The sequence below is a fragment of the Prunus mume genome, linkage group LG8, assembly GCF_029339155.1.
Source record: "Prunus mume cultivar Tortuosa linkage group LG8, ASM2933915v1, whole genome shotgun sequence".
In the NCBI taxonomy this organism is placed as follows: Eukaryota; Viridiplantae; Streptophyta; class Magnoliopsida; order Rosales; family Rosaceae; genus Prunus; species Prunus mume.
Window position 1 is genome coordinate 10278906 of NC_142705.1, and position 25650 is coordinate 10304555.

At 37.7% G+C, this 25650-nt stretch overlaps 4 protein-coding genes across 7 annotated transcripts; 2 read left to right on the forward strand and 2 right to left on the reverse strand.

The window, feature by feature from the left end:
• Positions 1–382: 382 nt before the first annotated feature.
• LOC103341791 (Glutaredoxin family protein) lies at positions 383–1983 on the forward strand. The gene has a single exon (XM_008245344.2). The coding sequence runs from the start codon at positions 532–534 to the stop codon at positions 1729–1731; it is 1200 nt and encodes a 399-aa protein (XP_008243566.2). The 5' UTR covers positions 383–531; the 3' UTR covers positions 1732–1983.
• A 2333-nt stretch (positions 1984–4316) lies between these two features.
• LOC103341790 (F-box family protein) lies at positions 4317–6625 on the forward strand. Of its 2 annotated transcripts, none has more exons than XM_008245343.3 (2): positions 4317–4477; positions 5295–6625. In XM_008245343.3, the coding sequence occupies exons 1-2, from the start codon at positions 4449–4451 to the stop codon at positions 6394–6396; spliced, it is 1131 nt and encodes a 376-aa protein (XP_008243565.2). In that variant the 5' UTR covers positions 4317–4448; the 3' UTR covers positions 6397–6625. The 2 variants fall into 2 exon arrangements, with proteins under 2 accessions (XP_008243565.2, XP_016652094.2); XM_016796608.2 differs by having other exon boundaries at positions 4365–4477; positions 5278–6625.
• Positions 6626–7051: 426 nt separating this feature from the next.
• Positions 7052–11845, reverse strand: LOC103341789 (RNA-binding (RRM/RBD/RNP motifs) family protein). 3 transcript variants are annotated; one of them, XM_008245341.3, is made up of 9 exons: positions 11688–11845; positions 10159–10630; positions 9966–10082; positions 9623–9763; positions 9285–9458; positions 8705–8912; positions 8427–8608; positions 7646–7731; positions 7052–7424 (listed from the first exon to the last, which is right to left on the reverse strand). In XM_008245341.3, exons 2-9 carry the CDS (start codon positions 10594–10596, stop codon positions 7292–7294), a joined length of 1479 nt encoding a protein of 492 aa, XP_008243563.2. In that variant the 5' UTR covers positions 10597–10630; positions 11688–11845; the 3' UTR covers positions 7052–7291. The 3 variants fall into 3 exon arrangements, with proteins under 3 accessions (XP_008243563.2, XP_008243564.2, XP_088898853.1); XM_008245342.3 differs by having other exon boundaries at positions 10159–10605; positions 11688–11839; XM_089042727.1 differs by having other exon boundaries at positions 10159–10975; positions 11688–11838.
• Positions 11846–13130: 1285 nt separating this feature from the next.
• LOC103341788 (replication protein A 14 kDa subunit B) lies at positions 13131–15367 on the reverse strand. Its single transcript, XM_008245340.3, has 3 exons — positions 15234–15367; positions 14173–14431; positions 13131–13523 (listed from the first exon to the last, which is right to left on the reverse strand). The coding sequence occupies exons 2-3, from the start codon at positions 14426–14428 to the stop codon at positions 13459–13461; spliced, it is 321 nt and encodes a 106-aa protein (XP_008243562.1). The 5' UTR covers positions 14429–14431; positions 15234–15367; the 3' UTR covers positions 13131–13458.
• Positions 15368–25650: the final 10283 nt, after the last annotated feature.

The window sequence follows — 25650 nt, forward strand, 5'->3', positions numbered from 1 at the left end:
ATCATGTCCTTGGACAAAAAAAAAAAAACAGGTTAGTAATCTTTGTACACTTATATATAGAGTTCATGCATACGTGGGTTAAGTTAGTTGGCCAAGGCAGTGTGCCCGCCTCTTGCATCACAGTTTGATACATTAAAGTAATTAGAATATCCTTTTCTGAAGGAAGAAAGTAATAATAACATAGAAAGTTCTTAGCCAAAACATTTAATATATAAAGTTAAAAGAGGAGCTAGCAAAACTCAAAGAAGGGCTGGGCCAAACACAGAATTAAAAGAAGTATGAGGCGTCAATTAGCGAATACCCAAAAACGACAAGGACTTCCTACAAAAATACCTCGATCTCATTCGAATTTTCGGACCGTTAAGGCCCGTTGCAGACAAGGTAACCGTTAAGATTCAAAAAAGAAAAAACAAGAAGAAACTCCCACTTCAGTTACCCAATGCCCAATACCCCACACACATCTTTTGCTTCAAATCCAAAACAGAGAGACAGAGACAGGGAAGAAACCAGAGACGAAAACCCCACTCGTCAATGGGCTGCGTTTCATCCAAACTGTTCAAGAAAGATCTCATCAAAGAAGACGTCATAATCCAAAATGGCGGCGAGTACGTGATCAACCACGTCGTCTCTCTTACTTCAAGCACTTATGGTGTTCTGAATTTGGAAAATGAGCGACCCATCAAAGACTGCGTTGCAGAGAGCAAGAGGGCCATGAAGTCTTCGCCTTCCCGTGAAGATCCAGAGGTTATCAACGCTTGGGAACTTATGGAGGGCCTTGAAGAAGCAATACCCATTTCGAATTCGGCAAAGAAGAGCCCGAAATCGCGTGCTCTGCTTCGTGGGTTTGCTGATTTTGATGCCAGGACTCCGTTTAAGTTGCTGAATCAGATTGGGTCTCCTATGAAATCGAAGAGATTTGGAGGGAAAGAGAACAGAGGGAGAGTGATTCATGGGTTGGGTTATAGCCCGAAACAGGTGCTGAAACCGAACAATGGCGGCGAGTATTCTTGTAAGAAGGCGTTGAATTTGAGTCCGGAAGTAAAAGGGTCGCCTATTTCGGCAATAAGGCGGAGTTTTGGCTGTGATTCGGCAAGGAGGAAGAGTTTTAGTCCCCTTAGTCCCCTGTTTGATCCGGAACTTGTTGCTTCTTACGAAAAAGAAATGTCTGAAGAGGAAGAACAGATCAAGAGGATGGTCCCACCGTCCCCAAAAGCCCGAAAGTTGAGGAATACTTCCCGGGATTCCGAGTCCATGCTGAGGTTGTTTGAGAAAAAATGCCCACCAGGTGGTGAAAATGCTGTTGTTGTTTACACAACAACATTGAGAGGAATTAGGAAGACTTTTGAGGACTGCAACAACGTGAGGTCCATCATTGAGTCACACCTTGTTCATGTCCTCGAGCGCGACATATCGATGGATTCGGGATTCAAGGAGGAGATAAGGGGGCTAATGGGGACCAAGGATGTAAAGGTTCCGCTTGTATTTGTCAAAGGGAGGCTGATTGGTGGAGCTGATGAGATTGTGAAGTTGGAAGAGGAAGGGAAGCTTGGAGTTTTGTTTGATGGGATTCCAACGGCACTTGTCGGGTGCCAGGGATGTGCTGGGATGAGGTTTGTGATGTGCATGGAATGCAATGGAAGCTGCAAGGTCTTGGATGAGGGTCAAAAGAAGATGGTGAAATGTGGTGAGTGCAATGAAAATGGTTTAATTCATTGCCCCATTTGTTGCTAATGTAGCTGCATTGACATTTGAAGATCTGAGTATTTATTCTTGGATTCTTGGCTTTGTTTGAGATTTTGGGTTTTATACTAATCTTTGGTTTCTGAAGGCAGAAGCAGAACACAGATTTTTAATTCAAGAAGCAGCTTTTTTTACTTTGCGAAGTGGGGTTCTAAAGTGGGTTTTAGGCCCCCTTCTGCTGGCCTTGTAATTCTAGATTGCTTTTTCTCATCCTGATCAATTTCTTTTTACACGCATGTTTTTAGAAGTTCAAATTTTGTTATGTAAGTATGCTCGATTTGGCATGGATGTGCTTCTTTTTAATTTTGATACACAGAACTTCTACTAGATTGAGGATATTGCAATTGGGTCATGTTCTAATCAAATACATAACCTGACCAAACTCAAAGGCTGCTAGCTAATCTATCTGATACACAATTCCTACCTAAGAATAAACACCTAATCAGAAAATGCTCCTCAATCCAATTACTACTAAACTAAACAAGATTAACAAGAATTGAACTCCTAACATGCTTGTGCCCGTCACTCCTATTGCGCCGTAGACAAATCCCAAAGCTTTCTTTGGAACAAAATCAACTCTGCAAGTAGCCTTTGTTGTCACATTAGAAAAATCAAGAACATCAGGCACCACATTCATTTTAATCCTGGGGGATAATCGTAATGAACTCTATACTCTTACGGTTGTTTTTTCCCATTGACGGTCCATTACTACCAATGCCAATAGTAATAACTTACTTTGATAAAATTGCACCTTTGGAGCAGGTTTTGCACCAAGGTTTACCCGATTTTGTAGGATACTTGCAGTTGCATTCCTGTAGATATCGAACACTTTCGTCAAAACCATATGTAACTTCATCATCATAAATCACATTAAAACGTGCAACAATTATGTGTGTATGTATATATAACTTTTCTCTTTTCTACGGCGATCAAATACACCTTTAGAATCGTTCTTAACTTCCGATTTCATGAAAGATCACGACCTTGTGGTGTGAAGGGTGTAAATCTTACTTTCAAAAATAGAAATAATTGCATTTCTTTTTATGTAAATCAAAACAAACAAACAAAATTAAGTCAGTGATCATAACAAATAACCTTCCAAAAAAGTGAGGGGGAAAAAAGCTTAAAATTGACGTGCAATATGTTCTTCGCATACTCTTTAGCTTTTCAACTTCTTGTGACGTAAGCAAAGCTGAGAAGCCTCTAAAATTCTTAGTATAATGGTAAACAATTTCCCCTTGAGCTTCCAGAACACTGAAATGGAAAATAAATTCACTTAAATAATACTAATTAGGGTTTGAATATCTATGAATATGAACACTTACCTGCCCAAGACTGAGGCAATCAGAAGACAATTGCGGCATTACATTGTCTACATGAGTTTCGACAATTTCGGAATTTGGATATGAGTGAGAACCATGTAGACAATGTAATGCTGCAAAAATGATCACAAATATGTTTTTATAAATTAGTCTCGATACGAATTGACATCAAATTTATCCTTTTCGCTAATTTTTTTTCCCCAAAATTTTGGTTAATTATAATTATATTAGATAAAAACTCCCGCCAAAAGGAAAATATGGATTACAACAAACTTTTACAAAAATAAAATAATATATATATATTTATAGAAGATTTACCAATCAAAACTCCTCAAAACAAAAGCTTCTCCTTCATGAAGTAGTACCGATAAATTAAACTTGCACACGGCCCAACCATCCAACCCGGTCTGGTCTTGTGTTTTCTCTAGGATCTGGACTCAGTCTCTTAAGTTGGGCCCAGCTTCTCCCAGTCTGACTAGGTCCTTTCTTTTTTCGTGTGGGTATTTTAAACCTTTTTTTTTTCTCCTTTGTGGAAGCATAAGAATAAATATATTAGAGCATTTTCAATCATATTTCTTATTTTTATTTTAAATTTTAATTAAATATTTAAAATTTATTTTAAGAGCTTTTTATAAACTTTCTACCTAGGGTTATTTTAGGAGTTCTTTCATAAAATTTCTACTCCATCCATGCTTTAAATATGCTCTTAATTTTGTCGATCAAATTGAGAAAAAAAATATCAATATACCTGGCTCATCGACATGTAACATTCCTAATAAGTTTATTCGCCAAATTATGTATATATATTATTTATTTCATTACTAAAACAACAAAAATTAAATTTTAGTGACAAGAAACTTGTAACTCAAGTAATTAAAAATTTTGCACTCAATGTTCAAATTAAATTTTCTCCTTTCAGCTCTCGCAATATAAAAAGATTGAAAAAATTAGTTTCACTCGCGTTAGTAAATTCTTGTACGTAGGAGTAGGACTCACAGTCAAACCCACGGAGACAAAATGCACCGCACACAGTAACACGGCGTGGGGACGACTCGGTGTTTATATTGAATTTAGTTTCCCTGAAAAAACCTCCGACCATCTTTCTGACGCATAACCAATAGAAAACTGACACGTGACATAAATGAATTCATCTCTATAACGATAGTGGTGTTGTCTCTGCTAAATTTGGGAATTCATTGTGAAAGTATGGACCCGGATACAGCTGATCCACCTTGACTGATCAACTCCCACGTGTTATATAATTTGCAAGTAGCGACCAGAGTGATATAACCTCCGTCTGTGCTCTCTCAAAGAGTTTCTCTCTCCTCTCTTTCTCTCTCTGTCTCTCTCTCTCTCTGTGTAAACGGCAGCTACAATTGGTTCACTATGGCCGGGAGAAAGAGGAAGCTGAAATCGTAAGATTTGATTTCTGTTGCTTACTAAAAACATTTTGTAATTTGCATATTTCAATTTGTTGTTTTTTCAATATGGCTTCCATGAAATGACTCTTAAGGATTTTAGGAATGGGATCAGTTTAGGGTTCATAATTGGATACCCAATGTTTTCAAGTCAGGAATATGCTTTAATTTTTGAGAATTGAAGTCAATTTTGAGATTTTAGATGGGTTTTTGGGGAAGGGTTTTTATCTGTGGCGAAAAAGTGAATTTAGGGTCTTAGAGAAATTGGTTTATCCGAGTTTTATGGTAGAATGACAATGTCATTTTTGGCTAAGAATTAGTTGGAAGTTTTATAATTTGTGAAGTTATGGGTTAAACCCATTGCTAGATCATGGATTCTTTTTTGGTATGAACAACATGTTGAATTGAATGAATTTTGTAGCAACTTCATTGGTTTTGGTTTTTAGTTTCACGTTATGCTCATTTTAACTTTTCATAACTTTTCGGGTCCCAAGGTCAAGGGATTTCTAGTGGTTATTGTATAATTATATTCTCCTTTTCGTATTAGTGTATTATGTCTTAGGTTCGTAAATTGCTTATGTACATGTCTTGCTTAAACAACAGTACCTGTACAATCTTATGCATCAACAAAAAAAGAGTAGATAGTTGATACTTGACTTGCAATCAGATTGTGCTCTTGTTGATAAATGCATGAAAGGTGAGTTGAAACAATTGCCTTCCATGCATTTTACAACTCATTATGGCATTCTCAGCTCCTCTGTGTGTTTCGTTTGATGTTCTACACTTAGAATTTATAGTATTTTATGATGTATAGGTTAGCTGAAACCATCACAAACAGTAAAAGAAGAGTAAGCAAGGAGAAAAGGGAGAAACTGGAGCTACAGACTTGGTCTGACCTTCCTACAGAACTTTTGGAACTCATTGTGTCTCGTTTAGCTCTGAAGGATAATATTCGTGTATCTGTTGTATGCAAGAGATGGCACTCAGCTGCCATTTCTGTGCGGGTGGTCAACCAGTCGCCATTGCTTATGTACTTTCCGAAATTTGGTGATCTGTACGAATTCTATGACCCCTCGCAGCGCAAAATCTACTCCTTAGAGTTACCTGAGCTGACTGGTTCTAGGATTTGCTACACCAAAGATGGTTGGCTATTGCTATACAGACCCAGATCGCAGCGTGTGTTCTTCTTTAATCCTTTTACTCGCAAGATGATAAAGGTACCAAGATTCGAGTTGACTTATCAGATAGTTGCATTTTCTTGTGCCCCAACTTCTGCCAGCTGCATACTTTTTACGGTAAAACACATCAGTCCCACAATTGTTGCTATTAGCACTTGCCGTCCTGGGGAAAGAGAGTGGACGACTGTTAATGTCCAGAATCGTTTGCCCTTTGTGAGTAGCATTTGGAACAAGCTTGTTTTCTGCAATGGACTCTTTTATTGTCTAAGCCTCACCGGTTGGCTAGGGGTATTCAACCCCCAGGAACGCACTTGGAGTGTTCTTGCTGTTCCTCCACCCAAATGCCCCGAGAACTTTTTTGCCAAAAATTGGTGGAAAGGCAAGTTTATGGCTGAGCATAACGGAGACATATTAGTGATATATACATGTTCTAGTGAAAACCCAATTATATTTAAGCTGGATCAGACGAGGATGGTTTGGGAGGAAATGAAAACCCTTGATGGTGTGACTCTGTTTGCGAGTTTCTTGTCATCTCATTCAAGAACTGACCTCCCTGGAATAATGAGAAACAGTGTCTACTTCTCTAAAGTTCGTTTCTATGGAAGGTGTTGCATATCATACTCTCTTGATGATTGTAGATACCATCCTCGCAAGCAGTGTCATGACTGGGGAGAGCAAGATCCTTTTAAGAACATTTGGATTGAAGCACCTCAAGACTTCTCAACCTTGAATTGGTAGTGAAACAATTCAGTCTGTGGAAGTTTATTGGATTTTGTGCTATAGATGGTTTATGTGTAACAAGTTGCTTATTGGGGTCAATTTTACTCCGTAAAGAACTCATTTAATTCTGAACTCCTGTTTCTTTTTTATATGCAAGTCGTGTAAGTTATAGATGAACTTTTCCAGACATGTACCAACGCTTCATGCTCTGAGTTCTGAAATTTTATCTAATCTCTATGTTTTAACACTTTTTTAGATGCTCAAGATCCATTTCATCAACGATGGATTTAGCTCTTAATTTTAATCTCTTTTGCTCTGTTTCGCGCACATTCAATAAAATCAAGAACAAAGAGACACGCATAGATAGAAGAGTGGAGACCAGCAAGTTTGGGAGGTAAATGATCTAGAATCATCGTTTGCAAGGCCATCTCTGAATATTAGTTTGAAACTGTCATCCCATAGTGCACCCCTCTTCTCATTATGCAATTTACAGAAATATTATGGAACATATTTTTCACTTGTGGTGTTTGCTTTTCCATATCCATTGCTGGTATATTGCTGTTTATAGCATTGCCATCGTTTTTAACAATAGAAATCTGTTTATGATGTGATTATATTTGTCCGACTGAAACTCAAACAAGATGAAGATAAAAAATTTGTGATGCAGCTCGACTGAACTTGAATCTTAAGACTCTTGATTGACGTGCAATATAATTTAAAAAGCATCAATTTCATAATTTAATTAGACTTGGTTCAGGCAAACTACACGTGAATCGATCTGAAGCAACTCTTTCCATGATATGACCAGCTACATATGTTTGGTTCTAATGAACTGCACAGCTCCAAATGTATACTCACAGACCCAAAATACTGTTTTCTCCTTTCCCTTTCGAAGCAAGGCAAACCTCACTAATTAATAAGGGTTATAGCGACTGCGGCCACGATTGTTGTCACCACTGCGCCTTCCACCACTTGAGTTGCCACCACCACTTCTTCCACCTCTAGACTGCGGTGGAGGGGTGTGTGGTTGCATTCCGGGTTGTTGCCTGGGGAAAGAAATGCAGAAGTTCAAATTTGGATGCATGGTAAAAATGAAATAGAAACAAATAGTGCAAATGCAAGGGCCTTTGTAAAGAAGATACAACTAACATTTCAAAGGGGGTAAAGATGGTTGTTGATGAACAAATAATTGCTGAAAATTTTCTAATGAGACAATACATGCAACCAATACTTGTGCAACTAACAAATTCCAAAAAGTGATACTTACAGGACATATCCAATCCTTCCATCCGGCAAAAGCATAGGCATCATTGCCATGCCAGCAGGAGTGGGTCCCCTACCATAGATCAGTGGCTGCAAGAAATTGGGGCCTATATCACCAAAAGTATCCAGAGAAAACTAAAAGCAGAAAATTTGCTATAAATCAAGTATTTACCCCCCTAAGAAGCATCCTAAATAAGCGTTTTCCTTATAGTTTATGTTTTGTCAATATTGTTAAACAATATAAAAATACTTTCGATTTGTGATTAACTTTTTAATAATACATGAAAAATGCAGGGTCTTGGTATATTTTTTCATCAGATTTAAAAGTACGTCCTACACAATAAGTTATTTATTTCTTTGTTTGTTTCATTTAATAAGATTGTTTCCTTGGTGATTCCTTTTTATTTTCCAGATTGCTAATTGGCACACATGCTGTCAACGGAACCTGGAAATAATTTTCTACTTAAAAGGAAGTGACATTAGGCCCAAAGGCCGTCTAAAACATTCTTTTGGCTGGTAACAGATTCATTTCAGACACAAGTTATGGACCGTGAACTTTAGGTGCTGAGGGGGAAAATAACATGTTCCGACTATGTATGATTGGGTTGTGTTGGGTTATCAGCAGGTCCTGCATGCTCCCTTTAGAAAAACAACTAAAACCCCCTTAGCGAATACAAGGTTAGTAAGACTAGGGCCACACATTGCTAGTTCTAGGTACAAGGGACTCCAACTGGACCCATATTTGTCTATTCAATGCCATGATAAAACTATAATTTAAATCTTACTTGGGCAAACCCTGCACCGCCACCATATCCAGCACTCAATCCACCATATGGACTACTCCCTCCCATGCCATAACTGAGACGTGGTGGGTAGGTTGGAAGTAAGGGTGACTTCTGATGATTTGATGATCCAGAAGACTTCTGATCTGCTTGTGGCTTTGCAAGAGAGCATTCCAAAACTTGACCTATGAAACAGAGGAGATTATGAATTAAGATTTTCTCCTGAAAACTGATTAACTATAGAGGATAGTGGAGAGCTACAAAGAGCATGAGCAAGTTACCATCAATTTCATATTTTTCAGTGTTCTTCAATGCCTTCATTGCACATGCCCTTTCCGCAAAATGCACAAAACCAAATCTGCTCTTTTCATGTCCTGCTTTTGCAGGTGGGAGAACCACCTTTGTGATCTTTCCATGACGTTCAAACAGCTCCTTTAGACTCTCCTGAGTAATGTCTTTTGGTAAATTCTTGACATACACTGCCTTCACCTGTATCAATCAAAACAAAGATGTCATGACTCGACCAACATCCACAAGTGCATGTAATAATTCAAGGCCAAACAATTTTACACACGTAAGGTTGCACATGAAAGTACGAGGTCTGATGTGGTGGAGATCATGGGATGAAGTACTCAGATACAAAAAAACAAAACAAAACAAAATAAAAAACAAACATTATGAGTACAGCCAACAGATGGGCAAGATAATTCGAAACAGTGATAAAATGCTGTAGGCAACATCCATTACAATCCCCCATCCCTCAGTAAAAAATAAGAAATGAACAAAAGAAAAGGAAAAGAGAGCCAAAGCAGAACTATATAATAGCTTATCTGAGTGTAGCAAAAAGCACAAATAACTAACCTGAGAAGCAGCAGAGGATTCTGTATTTTTAGGATCAGCCCAGCTCACAGTAGGAGCATTGGTGTCGAGCTTAAATTTTGGGCTTGACATCTTTTGTCTTGAATATTCTGCACACGCATGATTATAATACTCAATGAAAGCAAATCCACGATTCCGGCTGGAGTTCTGTGGGTCCTGTATCAAGAAGATTCAACCGAAAACAGAACTACATCAAGATACAAGGAAAATCCATCAAGAAAATAGCACAATAGTGAATTTGGAAATGATAGGTAACCAAAATGAAAAATAGAACATAAAATACATAAGCTAAATAGAAGATTATAGAATATATCTTTAACCTTCAACAGTTCCACAGAAATGACTCCTGGTCCAATATCTGTTACAGCCTTCTTCATATCCTCCTCTCCCCAATTTCTGGGAACATTTCCAATAAACAACCGATGCTTTGCTTGAGATGTAGAACATTTAATCCTTTTTCCCTGGAAAAAGAGCCAGCAGAGAAGTTAATGTTACAAGAAACTAAAACCTCAGTTTTCATAAAAAGGATTTAAGTAATAGATCTCAAAAGGAAAGGCGTGAATGAAAGTGGATGTGTAAATTAGCAGAACCACAACCTTGAGTTGATAATTAACAGTAGCAATAATTGGGGAAGATAAGTGACCAAAAGTTAGTTGAGCTCACCTTTAACTCAGAATTGTTCAGTTCCTCAATGGCCTTAGAAGCCAACTCCTTGTTTCTGAAGGTGACAAAAGCATAACCTTTGGCCTCACCTGAATCTTTTCCCTTCATTATTCTAACCTGTTGACATATATAGATTAGTCCGTCTACATATAAAGGGTGCAGAGAGAGCTCCAGAATCAACAATATATATTACCTCAGTAACTTCCCCAATAGATTCACAAAACCCCCTCAAATCCTCTTCAGATGCATCATGAGGAATGCCACCAAGATACACCTCTGATCCATGCGGAGGGCGTGCAAGAAGCTCCGCATGCTTCTTTTTTTCTTCTTCCTCCTCTCCTTCAACAACTATCATCACTTCATCACCATCTGAGATTTTCTGTCCATTAGATTTTGTAGCAGCTCCCTTGTTTTCTCCCTCTTCCTCACCCTCCTCTGGATCTTCTTCTTCCTCTTCTTCCTCTTCCTCTTCCACCTCTTCCACTTCCTCCTCTTCCTCTACTTCTTCATACTCGACCTCTTCTTCTATTGTTTCCTCAGGATCGTTGTCTCCATCAAGGTCCACCCGCTCTTCAGATTCTATAGGTCTTTCAGATGCATCTCCAGAAGCATTCGCCCTTGTTTTCGGCATCTTATATATCTAGAAAAACAAGCTTGCAAGGCAACTGTGAAGAAAGCACAGTAGCCAGAAGCATTCATAGAAGAAAGAATACAGATACGGAAAGGTGGAAACAACATGAGAGGCCAAACGAAGTTGCAGATTAAGAATTTCGAATGAATCTGTGCCATGAGGTATGGATTCAAGGACTTGCAAAGTCAATGATTTTCAATTAAGGGGTCATTTTATTGTAAAAATAGTAACAGAGACAGGCAACAGAAGAATTCTGCATGATTATCAAGAGGGTGATGATGCTCAGCAGGCGAAATAAACAATGAAGCAGTGAATTTCTCGAATATCTAGATATCGACATTCGACAGTAAATGGATGGTGTAATTGTTTAACTATCTATCTGGAGAGTTTCATGCACAAAGAGGAGGAAAAGAAAAGGAAAAAAAACATGAATAAGAAATCAAACAACATATATTTGAAATCATAGAAACGATAACATATTATACATCACATATGAAGCAGTAAATTCATGGTATCCTAACTTATTAATCTTTTCGGACAATCTTTGAATCCTAAGAGGCTGACATATGACTAACTCCCTGTAAACCAACATATAAGTGCCAATGCACGCGTAGAAAAGCATTGAATGGTTGAACTCTACCATCCCCTTCCTTCGAAAATTGAAAATGTTTATATTGAAACTTGAGAAAATGGTAAAACTCAATCCCAGCCAATTAAAAACAACGAAATGCCTCAAACTCTGGACTTTCAAAAGAATACCAGCCAACCACCCCAAAAGTCACCCTATTTCCCAAACCCAGCCAACCCATCTCACATTTGAATGGTTTTGAGTCGTTCCCTTTCTGGTAAAAATCTTTTCTTTAAGATTCTCTCTGACACATAAACCAGAACGTTTGCACTTGCACTATTTCCACAGAGAAATAACACTACCCAAGTAAATAAAAACAAAAAAATTTGCAGCTTTGGTGCAAAATCCAAATTTGGAAACGAAAGCAGGAATACGAATATTTCTCCGAGAAAAAGCAAAAATCAAATCTTTGAGAACAATAACCCAATTGAAAACAATGTAAAGTTTGATAGAGAGGAAGTACCTAAGTCGGGTGCTGCGAACAATTTCTCAACTAAGGAACAATTTGTTCAATATCGGAACCCTAACTCGGTGCTCGGAGCTGTACTTAGCTCGAACCCAACGAACGAAAAGGAATCGCTTCTTGAGTTTTGAGTGTCGTCTTGCGAATTTCGGACATAGAGAGAGTTCGACATGTCCTTGGGCTTCGTCATCCTTAATCCTGGGCCGTAATTAGGGGCTTCGGCCGAGGACGACTTATGGGCCTACGGGCCATTAGAGTTTTTATATATTATAAATTATTTTAATGTACAAGGAGAGGGATGGAAGGATCGAACTTGGATGTAAGCCATCTCCACTACATGGCTATATCCCAAATATATAAAATAATGCGAAACCCATCTTCACCATGGACTAAATAAAATTTTAAATTTGAAGGGCCACATTTGGCCCTTTAACCCAGCTTTGGCCTAAGACAAATTTTTTGTGGATCCCATGCATGTGCTTTTGAAGAACGAATTATTAAGTGTGGGTAAGAGCACGAATAATCTCGTGCAAATACATATCCAACAGCCAAATAAAAGTGATGACGTCATCGATATATTTTTAAAAGCCTTTTAAAAATGTTTTCAATTAGTGTTGTTTAAGAAAAATTTATAAAAAATTATTGGTCATGACCACTGAAGGTCAGACTATTGAAACCCAACCTTTTTTTTTTATTTTTAAATGTGGTCACCTTTTTAAATGTTATCAATTCGTAAAAAAATTATAAAAAATTATTGGTCATAACCGTTGGAGGTCAAACCACTGAAACCCATCCCCTTTTTTATTATTTATTATTTTTTATATTATAAATAAATGTGCTCACCTTTTTAAATGTTTTCAAGTGTTGTTTAAAAAAAAATTATAAACAATTATTGGTCATGGAATATTGTCTCTAAATAGTAGTTTAATTAAATTAAACAATACATAATTGTGGAATGCATGAGTGTTGTACCATAGTTTTTCTCAAAATAATAAAATATGAATGACCCTAAAATATAGCCCTACATGTCTAGAGATGGAAATATTTAGCTATGCACTATTCTTTAAAAAATTAATATTTTAGAGGGCTAAATATTTAGTCCTGGACTACATTTAACCCTATGACTGGAGATGGCCTAAGAAAGACAGGCACACTACCTTGGTCAACTGACTTAACTGACATCTGCCATTAAATTATAGGTATGGTGAACATAATATTTGGCCCAAGGAAACAATGCTTGTAAATATATTGACGTCTTTATCACGAAAGAACCCCAAGTTATTAATAGTGAAACTATTCACTTATATATTGTATTTTATTTTGTTGAGTGGCCCGATGTGGTATCTTTACATTCTTCGACATGTCCACAAACTACCTTTTCCTACCATTTTGGTATTTAGATTGTTGCAATTTAAGGCATGGCGGTAAATGAAGTCGAAGCAATAAGGGTCAAAATATTAAATCAGCTAAACATGAAAAGAAAAAAAATTCGACACAGCAAATCGCGCAGATGATAGATAGATTACATGAAGTTAAAGCCTCGAGTAAAAATAGACTGCAGGTTCATTCAAAAAGGGTTAAACATTTGAGACTTGTGCATATGTCAAATAACTAAGATCTTAATCGCTTCACTACTAAAATTCGAGAAATTGCCAAAGACAGCATTATAACTACATAACAAGTGTTTAAAATGCAAGCACTTTCTGTTCAAAGCCCCATGAGGATGTAACTTGTAAGCACTTTCCAGTTTGCGCTGCAATCTTGTTGCAACTCAAATGAACAAGTGTTTAAAATCCCCGTTTGCAAGCTGACAGAGCTGATTGTAAGTAGTTGTGTCTGTCAACAGGTTAAGAAAATATGGAAGTATATCAGAACCAGCAAAAGAGTATGTAAAAATTTCCAAACGACCAAACACTAAAAGCACTATCAAATAGAATTTGCCACCAATAAGTTGAACGCTAACACACAACAAGATATGTGAAGGGACAAGCAGAACATAAGAACCGAAGAAGGGCTAGTTAGATTCTCAATTTCTTAATGATTTTAACTACTGCGGAATACAGTTCTTATTGGTTTCTAATTATAGAACACCTGTATTCAATAAAACAGCTTTTGGGACACTAAAGTACTGCAAGGATTACAAAGAAGTTTCATGCAAACAATAAGTTTGAATAACCAGCACACCCTGTGATTTAACGGGAACTCGCTTTCAACGGTTATGTTGATGATGCAGTTTAAGCTTCAGTGTTTCTCTTAAAAATTAAATGGACATTAATGTATCTTGGAGATCCTCAAAGTGTCAATAAACTAAACTGTTTCCTGGCAACTTTTGATACTTCCAGAAAACAATAAACTGAAGTCATTTATATAGATTCAGCTCCTCCCTCCCAATCCAAGCAAAATAACCTTCGAACATTAAAAATTATATAATTACTGTGAACCACTATTAGGTAGGAATTGGAAAAGGTGGGAGGGAAAGGCATACCAATTGTCTCTCCAAAGTTGTTCCAGATGTCAGCATGGATGGATTTTTCACCATCAGCAATGCCTATGACCTCAACAAATTTTGTAAGAGGAAAGGGTGGGGAGCCCTTTACAACTAGCTGGTTTTCATCAGTAGATTTTCCAATGACAGTTCCACCCTCAGTTCGCACAACCTGAATCAGTGCCCGAACCCGTCTTCCAACATACAATCGCAGAAGCTCTGCATTGACAAAAACTGCAGGATTTGAGGTATCCATATCCTGCAAAACAAACAAAAAAGTTAACTTGCTTAGAAGCTCTTCATAAACTTTTGATTGATAATAAAGCGAAGCCATCAAGCTCAAACTACTTAACTTCTACCCAAAAATAAATAATAATAAAAAACCATGTTGCATACATAATGTAAAATCATCCCCAAATAAAACAAATCGTATCGGTCCCTAATTACATGATGTAGTGGAGAAAACCAATTACAGAGATACTAGAGAGTAGTTGAAACCATGTTGCAAACATCCAGCAAACTAATCAACAGTAAACAATACTGTTACTGCATTGCTTGCACAATTTCAAAAAATTCCTTGACTTTAATAGGCTTTTTGAAATTCTTCTTACCTTGTCTCTCTCATGAGAATGGTTATGGAAATTATTAGGTTTTTCACATTAAATAATCCTGGGTAAACTCTAATCTAGAGAAGTGGAAAGCATCTAAAATCCTCTCCATGGAAAATTTTTACTGAATTTTGGTAATCAATATGCAATTATTCTAAAAGTAAAACTCAGATCAAGAACATCAACAAACTTCTCAAACAAAATTCATCAAAACATAGAGCAAAATGAGCGCCAGAAGCAAGTACTTGAACTACAATCTGAATCGAACTTAACTTCTAAGCGAAATCCGAACCGAAAATATAAAGGACAACTAAGCGAAAAGGCACATTCAATTTTGACCGAGTAACCAAAATTGCAAATGAAATTATATTTCTCTTTCAGCGGTTCTCCGTAGCAGCGAAACGATGCGTTTGAAATTTGAGAAAGAAGAAAACAAGGGATTCGAGATCTTACTTGATGATCGGACAGATCGCCGGAGAACTGAGTCGAAAGCAGAAACTTGTTTTCGAATGTTGAGCGAGAGAGAAAGAGCGGGTTCCAATGGCGGCAAAAAATGAAAATTGAGAGGGTTTTCTGTGAGCGCAGGGGTTTTTATTTGAGCGACTATACCGCCAATCACCAGACACGTGGATTTAAAATCTGAAAACAAAAATTGCAAAAAGAAACTGAAAGACGCAGGCTGCTCACGTGAGGGACAGAATTTAAGGAGCTGTGAGCAACTATTCATTCACAACCGTAGGATTATGCTGGGCTAAATCCAACGGCTTAAAATATGTGATAAATTAGAAAACCCATTTCAACTTCTTGACCCGTTTGGAGTGGTCAATCAGTTTGGTCAGAACCCATGAGCAAATAGTTAGGTTTGATTATACAGATCAGATATGGGCCGAATTAGCATGTGTCCAACAAGACCACTACAATCAACAAAGCTACGATCTCAAATTTTGAGACTGTTGGGGCTAAACTCAAATTTTCACCCTTTAAAATACAACTGTTTATTATTTTCAAGACTCAATTTTTTTTTTCCTCCAACCTTGCAGACTCATAATTTGAGTCCGCAACTTTATTAAATTGTTTAAGAATGATTAACCCATAATTTTTTTTTTCTTGACATTATTTTTGTTTCAATACTCATGATTTAATTTTCTAAACATTTTAACCTAAAAAAATTAAAATTACAAAACATAATAGAATTTCACTTACAAATAAAAACAAGTACAACACCATATGTATGCCTGGAATAATTCGAACCATTCATTGAAGTCATTGCCATAATTTTCTTCCATTTTTAATTTTACTTTTACTTCATTGGATTCTTTTATCCTCATTCAATAATGTTCTAAACTTTTGCCCACCTCCGCTTGTGTTCTTCAATTATTTTCTGAACTTTTTCTCATCCCCTATTATCTTGTTTCAAACATGTTCTGAACCATTGCTCAACTTTGTCCATCTCACTTTATTGGATTCCCTTATCTTTCCCTATCTTTTCCTATCTTCATTCAATTATTTTCTAAACCATGTCTCATCTTGTCTTGTTTCAATCACGTTATGAACCATTGCTAATCTTTGTTCATCTCACTTTATTGGATTCCCTTATCTTTCCCTATCTTTTCCTATCTTCATTTAATTATTTTCAAATATGTAGGTCATCTCATTCTCTTGTCTATTTAAGAAGTGTTATTCTACTGAATTGACCACACAATCTCCTTCAATTCTCCTTCTTACAATGAATTCACGTGGGAAGGCTATACAAAATTTATTCAATGATGATTCTGATGATGATGACCTTCATTAACAGAGAGTTGCAATGGTTGTTCAACACCATACGGTTTTGCTGGAGTAATATGCTCAACAATCCAAACATGGTGGTTCTATTACAGGCCGTGAATACAAGAATTGGAAGAGAGAAAAACATCATAAGAGTCTCATGGAGGACTACTTCTGTGAAAGACCACTTTATTCCCGAGTGGACTTTCGCAGGCGATTCCGCATGAGAAGAGAGCTTTTCTATCGCATCTTGAATGATGTTGTTACACATGAGTCATACTTTACTCAGAAGATAGACGCTTGTGGACGATAAAGTCTATCCCCAAAGCAGAAGCTAACAACCATTTTTTGAATGCTCGTATATGGATGCTCGGTAGACTCCACCGATGAGTACTGTAGATTGGGTGAATATACATTCCTTGAATGTTTGCGAAAGTTTTGTTCTGTTATTGAAGCCATGTATGGTCAGTGGTACCTCTGCTCCCCAAATCCAGCCGAACTTTATAGGCTCTTGCACAAGACTAGTCGCAGAGGATTCCCAGACATGTTAGGTAGTCTTGACTGCATGCATTGAGAATGGAAGAACTGCCCCACTGCTTGCGTAGACCAGTTTATAGGCTACAAGCATAAGCCAACTGTCGTTCTAGAAGCAGTGGCCTCGTATGACACTTGGATATGGCATGCCTTTGTTGGAGTTGCCGGATTGAACAATGATATCAACGTTCTAGCTCGTTCCCCGTTGTTCAATGATGTAGTGAATGGAATGTCTCCCCATATCCAATATGTTGTTAATGAAAATGAATATAATCTGGGTTATTACTTGGCTGATGGTATTTGCCCTCGTTGGGCTACATATTGGTTAAGACGATCTCCCAACTGGATACTAAAAAAAAAAGACTATTTGCCCAAAAACAAAAGGCTTATAGGAAGGATGTTGAAAGAGCCTTCGGAATACTTCAGGCTCAATGGGCAATTGTTAGGGGACCTGCACGTATGTGGCACAAAGAACAACTTCATTCAATTTTGATGACGTGCATAATATTGCACAACATGATTGTTGAGGATAAGTATGAGAATCTACATGCAGAATCTGATGATGAAGACAATTGTCCACGAACATCTAGAAGAGCAAAAGCAATACTTGATTATGAGCTTGAGCCAACTATCACGTACGATATAAACCGAGACAAACAAACTATCTCAGACTACATGGTCCGTCATAATAGAGTTTGTGCTTCACAAGTGCATCACAATCTAAGAAATGATTTGATCAACCACATTTGGAGATGCGAAGGAGATGGACAATGAGCTATGTTGTGTGTTTAAATTATGTAAGTGTGTTTAAATTATGTTGTGTGTTTAAATTATAAAAGTGTATTTAAATTGTAAAAGTGGTTGTGTGATGTTAATGAATTATAAGGTTAATCATTGAATTTTAAAAAAAAAACTAATCATAGAAAAAGAAACGACAGTCATAAAAAAGGAAATATAAATGATAATTATAAATAAAGATAAACAACAATTACAAATAAAGATAAACGATAATTAAAAATAAAGCTAAACAACAATTAGAAATAAAGATAAACGACAATTATAAATAAAGATAAACAACAATTACAAATAAACGTAAATTAATAACCGTTATGTGGAGGGCTTGGATAATAGTCTCCAGAGTTGTCTTCTGGATTGTAAAGAGAACTTGTATTCATCTAGGCCTCAATAATTTTGTCTTGCTTATTCCCCCAATACTTCTTCTTTCTTGGAGTAAATTTGGATAAGTCCTTGGACATTATCCTCTGCTCATTAGCCTCCTTATCTTGTTGGATTTGATATGCATGTTGCTCTTGTAGGAGCTTTAACTTTCGCCGCCTATCCTCTTTTGCCTCATTTCCTTGTTGAATCAATTCAGACAAGAACCTACCACTTTGGTTGAGATAACTTTCAACACGTTTCCCTTTCTATTTTTAATCCTTCTATTTATCTCTTCCTAACGGCCTTGGAGTGGACATGACCACATCATCTTCATCTTCCTCCAAAGTGACTGTATTGCCACTATGAGAAGAATTTTTGAATGTTTGTGTGGGAGATTCACATAGGTCATTTCATTTTGGGCAATCTTTTAAGATTTGCCAAGCATTATACAACTTGAAAGGCCTATTTGTAGGTTTATTATCATTCAAGAAAAGTGTTTTTGCATTCATATCCTACCCATGAAATAAAATAAAAATCAAGTTAATAATTGAAAACAATTAAAATTATAAATTTAAGCATTGAAAGAAAGGGGTACTCACTACATCTTCAAGATTGGAGCTACTCACATGCCTTGTATTAGCCTTTGTTATACATTGATAGGACCTGCCCCGAATTTTTCGGAACCCGAGATTTAATCCTATGGGAATCCCGGCATCACACCAATGCCGGGCTCACCTACTAAAACTATAACCTCTTTTCCCAAAAAGGAATAAGGGCATGAGACTTTCTATTGAAATTTCGGCAGAGTCTCCCCTATAAATTGAACATTCCCCAAGTTTCAACATGCACAAAATTCACAATTTAATATCCCAACAAGCAACACACACAATATAATTTCATGCAAATTCACATAAACGGCCTTCGGCCTACAAATGATTCGAAACAGAACCGCCAACACTGTTCTTAAATCAATTTAATGCATTAAACAATGCATATAACAAACTCAAAACTAAATTATGAACGCCTACTGAAATCAACATAAAATAACTTCTCCATATATCCAACATACGAGGTTTTAACCTCCTATCGTATTCGCATCTCTTTTTCACCCAAATTTCGGGACCAACGACGAGGTTCGAACCAATCTCAATAAAACAATAAGTGCAAAGTTTAGCCTGTGGCTGCACCTAGTAACCATAGGCTGCCTACGTACCCTTACTAAGGGATCAAGCCACACGTAGTTCTTTCTTAAAACCCTTCTACTTTAAATCACAAATCACTAATCAAATCTCACATATCTCCCCATACGCCGGATCTACCAACGCCATATATGGGGTCACAACACGTCGCTACTCCTACGACACGTGCGACCTCATCACAATATCACATATCTCCCCATACGCCGGATATACCAATGCCACGTATGGGGTCTGTCAACACGCCGGTTACTTCTACGACACGTGGGACCTCAACACAATATTACATATCTCCCCATATGCCGGATATACCAACACCACGCATGGGGTTTGTCAACACTCTGGCTACTCCTACGACACGTGCGACCTCAACACAATATCACAAAATCCCTCCATATGCCGGTACTACTACCATCGTCGCATATGGGGTCTGTCCACACGCCGGATAATCCTACGACACGTGGGACTTCACAATCATAGAGTGATACTTACATGTAATCAATATCCGATGAGGTACATAAGGTAGTGTGTATAGCACTTCAAACAGACATTCTAAACTCCTTTTTACACCTTTATATACACACATAACTATATATATTAATTTCTAATATTGTAGAAGCCTCAACAACAATCTAACATCCGATAATCCCCTAATTAAGAATCATAAACTAATATCCTAATCCCACATAACCAACATAAAATCAAGACCTGTAACTACGGTCATTTTAATCTTCCTAAGAAGGTAACATTACTTATGAAGTCTCACGGTCAACCCAGGGTCAAACTACCCAACCTTGGTCAAACAGGCCGCGGGGGTCCATGACCTCCAAATCCTGTTCCAAAAGTTCCTATAGATTCTACAAGGCTTAGGACACATGTCTTGCAAGTTTGGTCCAGATCGGACGGTCGGATCGCTAACGATCGGACGGTTACTATAAACCTAACCCTAGGGTTGGCATTTTCGGAGTATTCGGGACTCCGTTTTACAATCCGTCGGATCCTACACGATCCTAAGAATACCTAGATCAACATATATTAAATTTAAGACCATCCAACGGTCCAAACCTATCGAATCTGGATAACGCGTAATAGGCGATATCCGTTCGAGACTCAAACGTTAATCAAATTGGAATCCGAGCATACGACGCGCTCGTGACATCAAGGAATTGCATTGGGACAAAATGCCCGAGCTAAAGGCTCATCGCGCCACAGCGCCAATGCGTGGGTGTCCAAAAAGATTAAGTATCGGTGTAAAATCTCAAAATCTCGGCTCAAGACTCCTACCTTAAGTATAACACCCTATTTGGAGTCACTTTTGTTCTTGGGCATACCCCAAAAACTGACCGAAAGTGGCTGAAATCGCTAACTCAAAACCGGCCGAACCATAATTCGAAAATCAGATAATCTAGGCTAAAAATTGATGCAATCATATCCAACCATCAGCTAGATTATGAAGAAATGATGAATTTCCATACCTTGATTGCCAAAAATAACGGCCGGAGGAGAGAGATAGAGCATGAGAAGTTTCGAGCAAAAACCGGCCTAAAACTCACGTTTTCCGAGCGAGCCGGTGATGTCGGAAGGGTCAGTCGTGGCCGAGCTGGTCCTTGGCATCGGTCCGTCTCGATCTGTGACTGGATCGGTGGCGGGTTTCAAGAGAAAGGGAGAGAGAGTGCGCGCGGAGGAGAGAGAGAGAGAGAGAGAGAGAGAGAGAGAGAGAGAGAGAGAGAGAGAACCAGATTTTTATCAAACTATTTTTCGCCAAAACGGTTATGCCACGAGGGTATTTTGATCGTATCTCTTTCGGTATAACTCCAATTCGAGGCCACTACGTGTCTATGGACTCATCTCGGTACCACTTACGCAACCAAACCACTCGTTGTACCAAAATCCTTTTGGATAAGAAAATGACCAAATTACCCCTACCCCAAGGGTAAATTCGTTATTTCAATTAAATGAGTAATTAAATTTGGGGTGGGGGTGTTACATACATGCCTTCCAAAGATGACATTGTTGGTTGATGATCTTGAACCGAGAAGCAATAGCTTGCGGTAATCGTACTGACTCCGCTCATGCCCAGATCATTTTTCAAAAAAAATTGGTACACACGCAACCAAAATGAATCGTTTGATTAATTCGTGTCAATAACCCCATCTTCGGATACATAAACCCACCCTTTACACAATGCCTCATCTTCTTGTGGTTTCCAATTAACACCTCTTTAGGGTTTTGGGGCCATTCTCAACAAGAATGAATGTAGAATGAAATATTATAACAAAGGGAGAAAAGAAAAAAATAATTTTTGGTGGATTATTTACCAGATGAATGACTATTTATAGAGTTTGGAATAAGTTTTGGGGTTGGATCTGACTTAGATTAAATATAAATATTAATTTGACCATTAAATTTAAATTTGAGCCGTTGGATGTGAAATTTTACCGTTGAGATTACCTAAAATGAATCAGAATCGTTGACTTTATAGCTGTTGGAATATTTTAAAAAAGACAATATAACAAAACATTTGAAAAAGTAGTCATTGCTCCTCAATAAAGGAAAAGAAATCTTCTTTCCCACTTGTCACAGCGGGCCAGCATCATAGCCCATCACGTGGGCTTCTTCTAGCATTCAATAAAAAAATATAAATTAAAGCAGATTTGGGCCCCATGAGTTTATCAGTCTAGGTAGAATGCAAACTGGAATTCCAGTCCAGTTTTGAGTCATCTCAAATTTTCACATCCGAAAATACATAGGTTGGAGAAGTTTTTTGGAGGCTAAACTCAAAATTTGAGTTTCCACCCATTGGGTTGGAGATGGTCTAAAGTTGAAATGAAAAAACTATTTGAGAGTTTGTGTGTAAATGAATAGTTGTATTTAAGTGGAAAGTTGTTAGATTTTGGCACTTTTGCATTGGATCCAATCAAAATTATCAATAAAAGATATATATATTACTTTTTATTTTTTGTTCTTATGACCATTGTGTAATGTTTGTTTAGAAGAATTTGTTTCGTAGGGAGTTCCAGTATGGCCACCCTTCCACACAAAAGTGAGATGGGAACTGCCCATCTAAGACTCAAAATTTCTTTTTGGGTTTGACTTCTGCAAAAAATTTGACAAAGCCTCCTTTGTAAATTGCTCGTTTTCCCAAAAAATTTCACATGTACAAAACTCAATTCATAAAGCCATAATCTTTCATCATGCACAATGTTAGAATTCATGCAACCAACAACAAATCTTTATGGCCTCAGGCCTTACAAAAAACCCTAAGGCAATTTCAGAGCATGTTAATCAATTTTAATTTACAAGAAAAGTTTGATTACAGTAGAAACCCTACATAGAGAGAAAAGGATGAATCCTGGTGATGATCGCCCGGCGGTGGTGCTCTGGTAAACAACTACTGCTTGGGGGCGCAAAACATTTAAAAATATGAGTGGGCAAAAGAAAGTTTTGGAAAATATAATATCAACATACTAACCCCACTGTTAAAATCATTTGAAAATTCAATTATATCCATATTCTATATTCTTACAAAAATCAAGCATGCATATCTATATACATATAACCGATCATGCATTTGAACAAATCCTCAAAACCATTTGAAAGCATTGTAAAGAAACAATTCCTTTCCACCTAAGTGTGCCCATCATATATCCGTCAATTCCATGATTTTATATTTATTTCCCACATTATACCGTCAATTCCAAGTGTCACATAAGCGATACATCCTTGCAGGCCTCGAAAACACAAAGTCAATCAACCGCATTCCTCGCAAGACTCAGGGACATTTAGTCAACTTGAGCTGCATTCCTCGCAAGACTTAGGGATATTCCTAAGACTCGTGGGGCAACTGTCAAATGCGCGCTAACTCAACCAAAGGCAACTAGGATGTCCGTGGACATCATGATAACCGAAGGCAACATATTATCCAAAGGCAATATTTTGGGTACCTATGGTGGTTTAAAATACAAGCCTTTTTCGGAAAATTATAAAACTATTTCTCACTCAATCCTTAAATTATGTTTCCATTTTCTTTTCTACTTTCCAAGTCATTCACATTTATCATAAACAAAATTTAATAAAAACATTTGAATCAAACTTTATGCTCGGAAAATAAAAGTCATAAATAATTCATTTATGATCAATTAATAAAACTTTTACTGCATAAAATTCATTTATAAAAAAAAAAAAGAAAAAAAAAAGTCCACTCACTATGCATCCGAGCTAGCCTGACCCTTTGAGGGTCCTTCCTGCGAGTTCAATGAAGTCTGAGTACCTATTTAAGCAATTAAAATATTTAATTAATAAAATAGCGCAACCATAAACATTTAATCAAAACCCTGACCCCTTGCCTTAAAACTGCATGTACATAACTTAAGAAAGTTTCTAGACTCACTTTCAACAGTTTTGATAGGTGGAATGGTCTGAAAAGACCCGAGGTTAAACAAGTGATTGAATTCCGATATTGGTCATTCCGTTCCCTCGTGGGGTCTACGACCTCCAATTAATAATCCGAGAGTTCCTATAGGTTCAACATAATTTACTAAACATGCCCTGCAAGTTTGGTCGGAATCGAAAGGTCGGATTGCACGATCAGATAGTTGTTGTTTACCTAATCTTTGAATTATTGAATCGGAGTATTCAGGACTCCGTTTCTCAATCTGCGAATTTCTACGCGATCCTAGAGGTGCATAGATCAACATATTTGAAAATGAAGTCGATTCAAAGGTCCGAACATATCAAACCCTAATAATGCCTAATATGTGATATTCAATCGACAGTCAAACGATAACCAAAATGAAATCTGAGCATACCATCATGCTTAGGACGACGTGGGAATCATTTTAGGACCAAAATCCAACCTCGACAACCCCCCAACGCCCCGCCACAGCCACCGCCACCGCTGTCCGGTGTGTAGATAAATTTCTTGGCGATCGAAAAACTCCAAACAGACGGCCAATATTCATACCTACGGATCAAGCACATCAAAGGGAGTAACTTTATACCTTTGCTCGAAGATCAATTCCACCGCTAAAGCCCTCGAACGAACTATTTTGTCTTTGAAAAATCTAGAAAGTTTTGGGTTTTGGATTTGACAATTTCTATTTGAAATTGGGTCGGGTCTTTGAGGAAAATCACATAAGGGAGGTAAGGGAGTGTTTTGAAGTAATTTGGTGGCGGGTGGTGGCTGGAGTTGGCCAGAAGAGCCCTTGAAATTTCAGTTTTCAAAACAGCCCATTTTGGGCTTCATTTTGGCTTGAATTTCTAGTTTAATCGCTTGGAATCTGTTGAGGCCCAAAAATTCCACAGTTTGGCCCGAATAAATTCTCGGCCCAGTGCGACACCTAACTTGGGAAGAAACCCAATTTGGGTACGCAATAGTTCATCATATAAGCTTGTACACGTGCCATGCCAAGTGAATAAGCAATGCGTCATGCTACAAGCTTAAGTGGACCTAAACCACGTGAATGTCTGGGGCTTGCTGAGCGGGTTGTGGTATGGATGGTTACGAGTTTTCATGAAACCCATTGATTGGCCGAGAAATAGAAGTCTTGGGCTGTTTGGGAGCCTCAAGACTCAAGCACATTTCTTGAGCCCAAATATGTGGGTGAGCATAATAGAAAGAGAGAAAATAGCCCAACACTTGATGAAGCCGGCCCATTCCCTTAATACACTAACCCATCACCTAAGAAAGGCCTAAATGGCCCAAGTGGCTTATAAAATATCTAAAAATTTCCAGCACATGGCTTGAAACAAAACCACGATAAAAAACCAAAAGATGTTTGTACGCTCAGGCTGCTTGGAGACTCTAGCACATGGCCAAAGACAAACCCAACTCAAGCCATCAGAAAAACCAAGGGATACTTGAGCAAAACACCCTTCACACCAGTGTACATACCCATTTCTTTCCCTCTCATTAGATCTAGCCATAGAAAATGGGAGAAAAGAAGGAAGAAAGATGGCTGAAAATAGGAGTCCTCTCTGAACAAGTTGCGGGAAAAGCCTAGAGCTCCCAAACCCCGTTGTTGTGCGATTGGGCAAGAGAGAATTTCACCAAATAGGATGAGTCAAAGGAAGAGAAGAGAAATGAAAGGAAAGACTTGGCCAAATTGGATAGAAACCATTTGGGCTTCTTGGGAAGAAAGAGCTTCCAGCGTTTATAAAAAGAGGCATTTCATACCCATCATCTCAACCTACATCTAGAGAGCAAGTTTCATCTA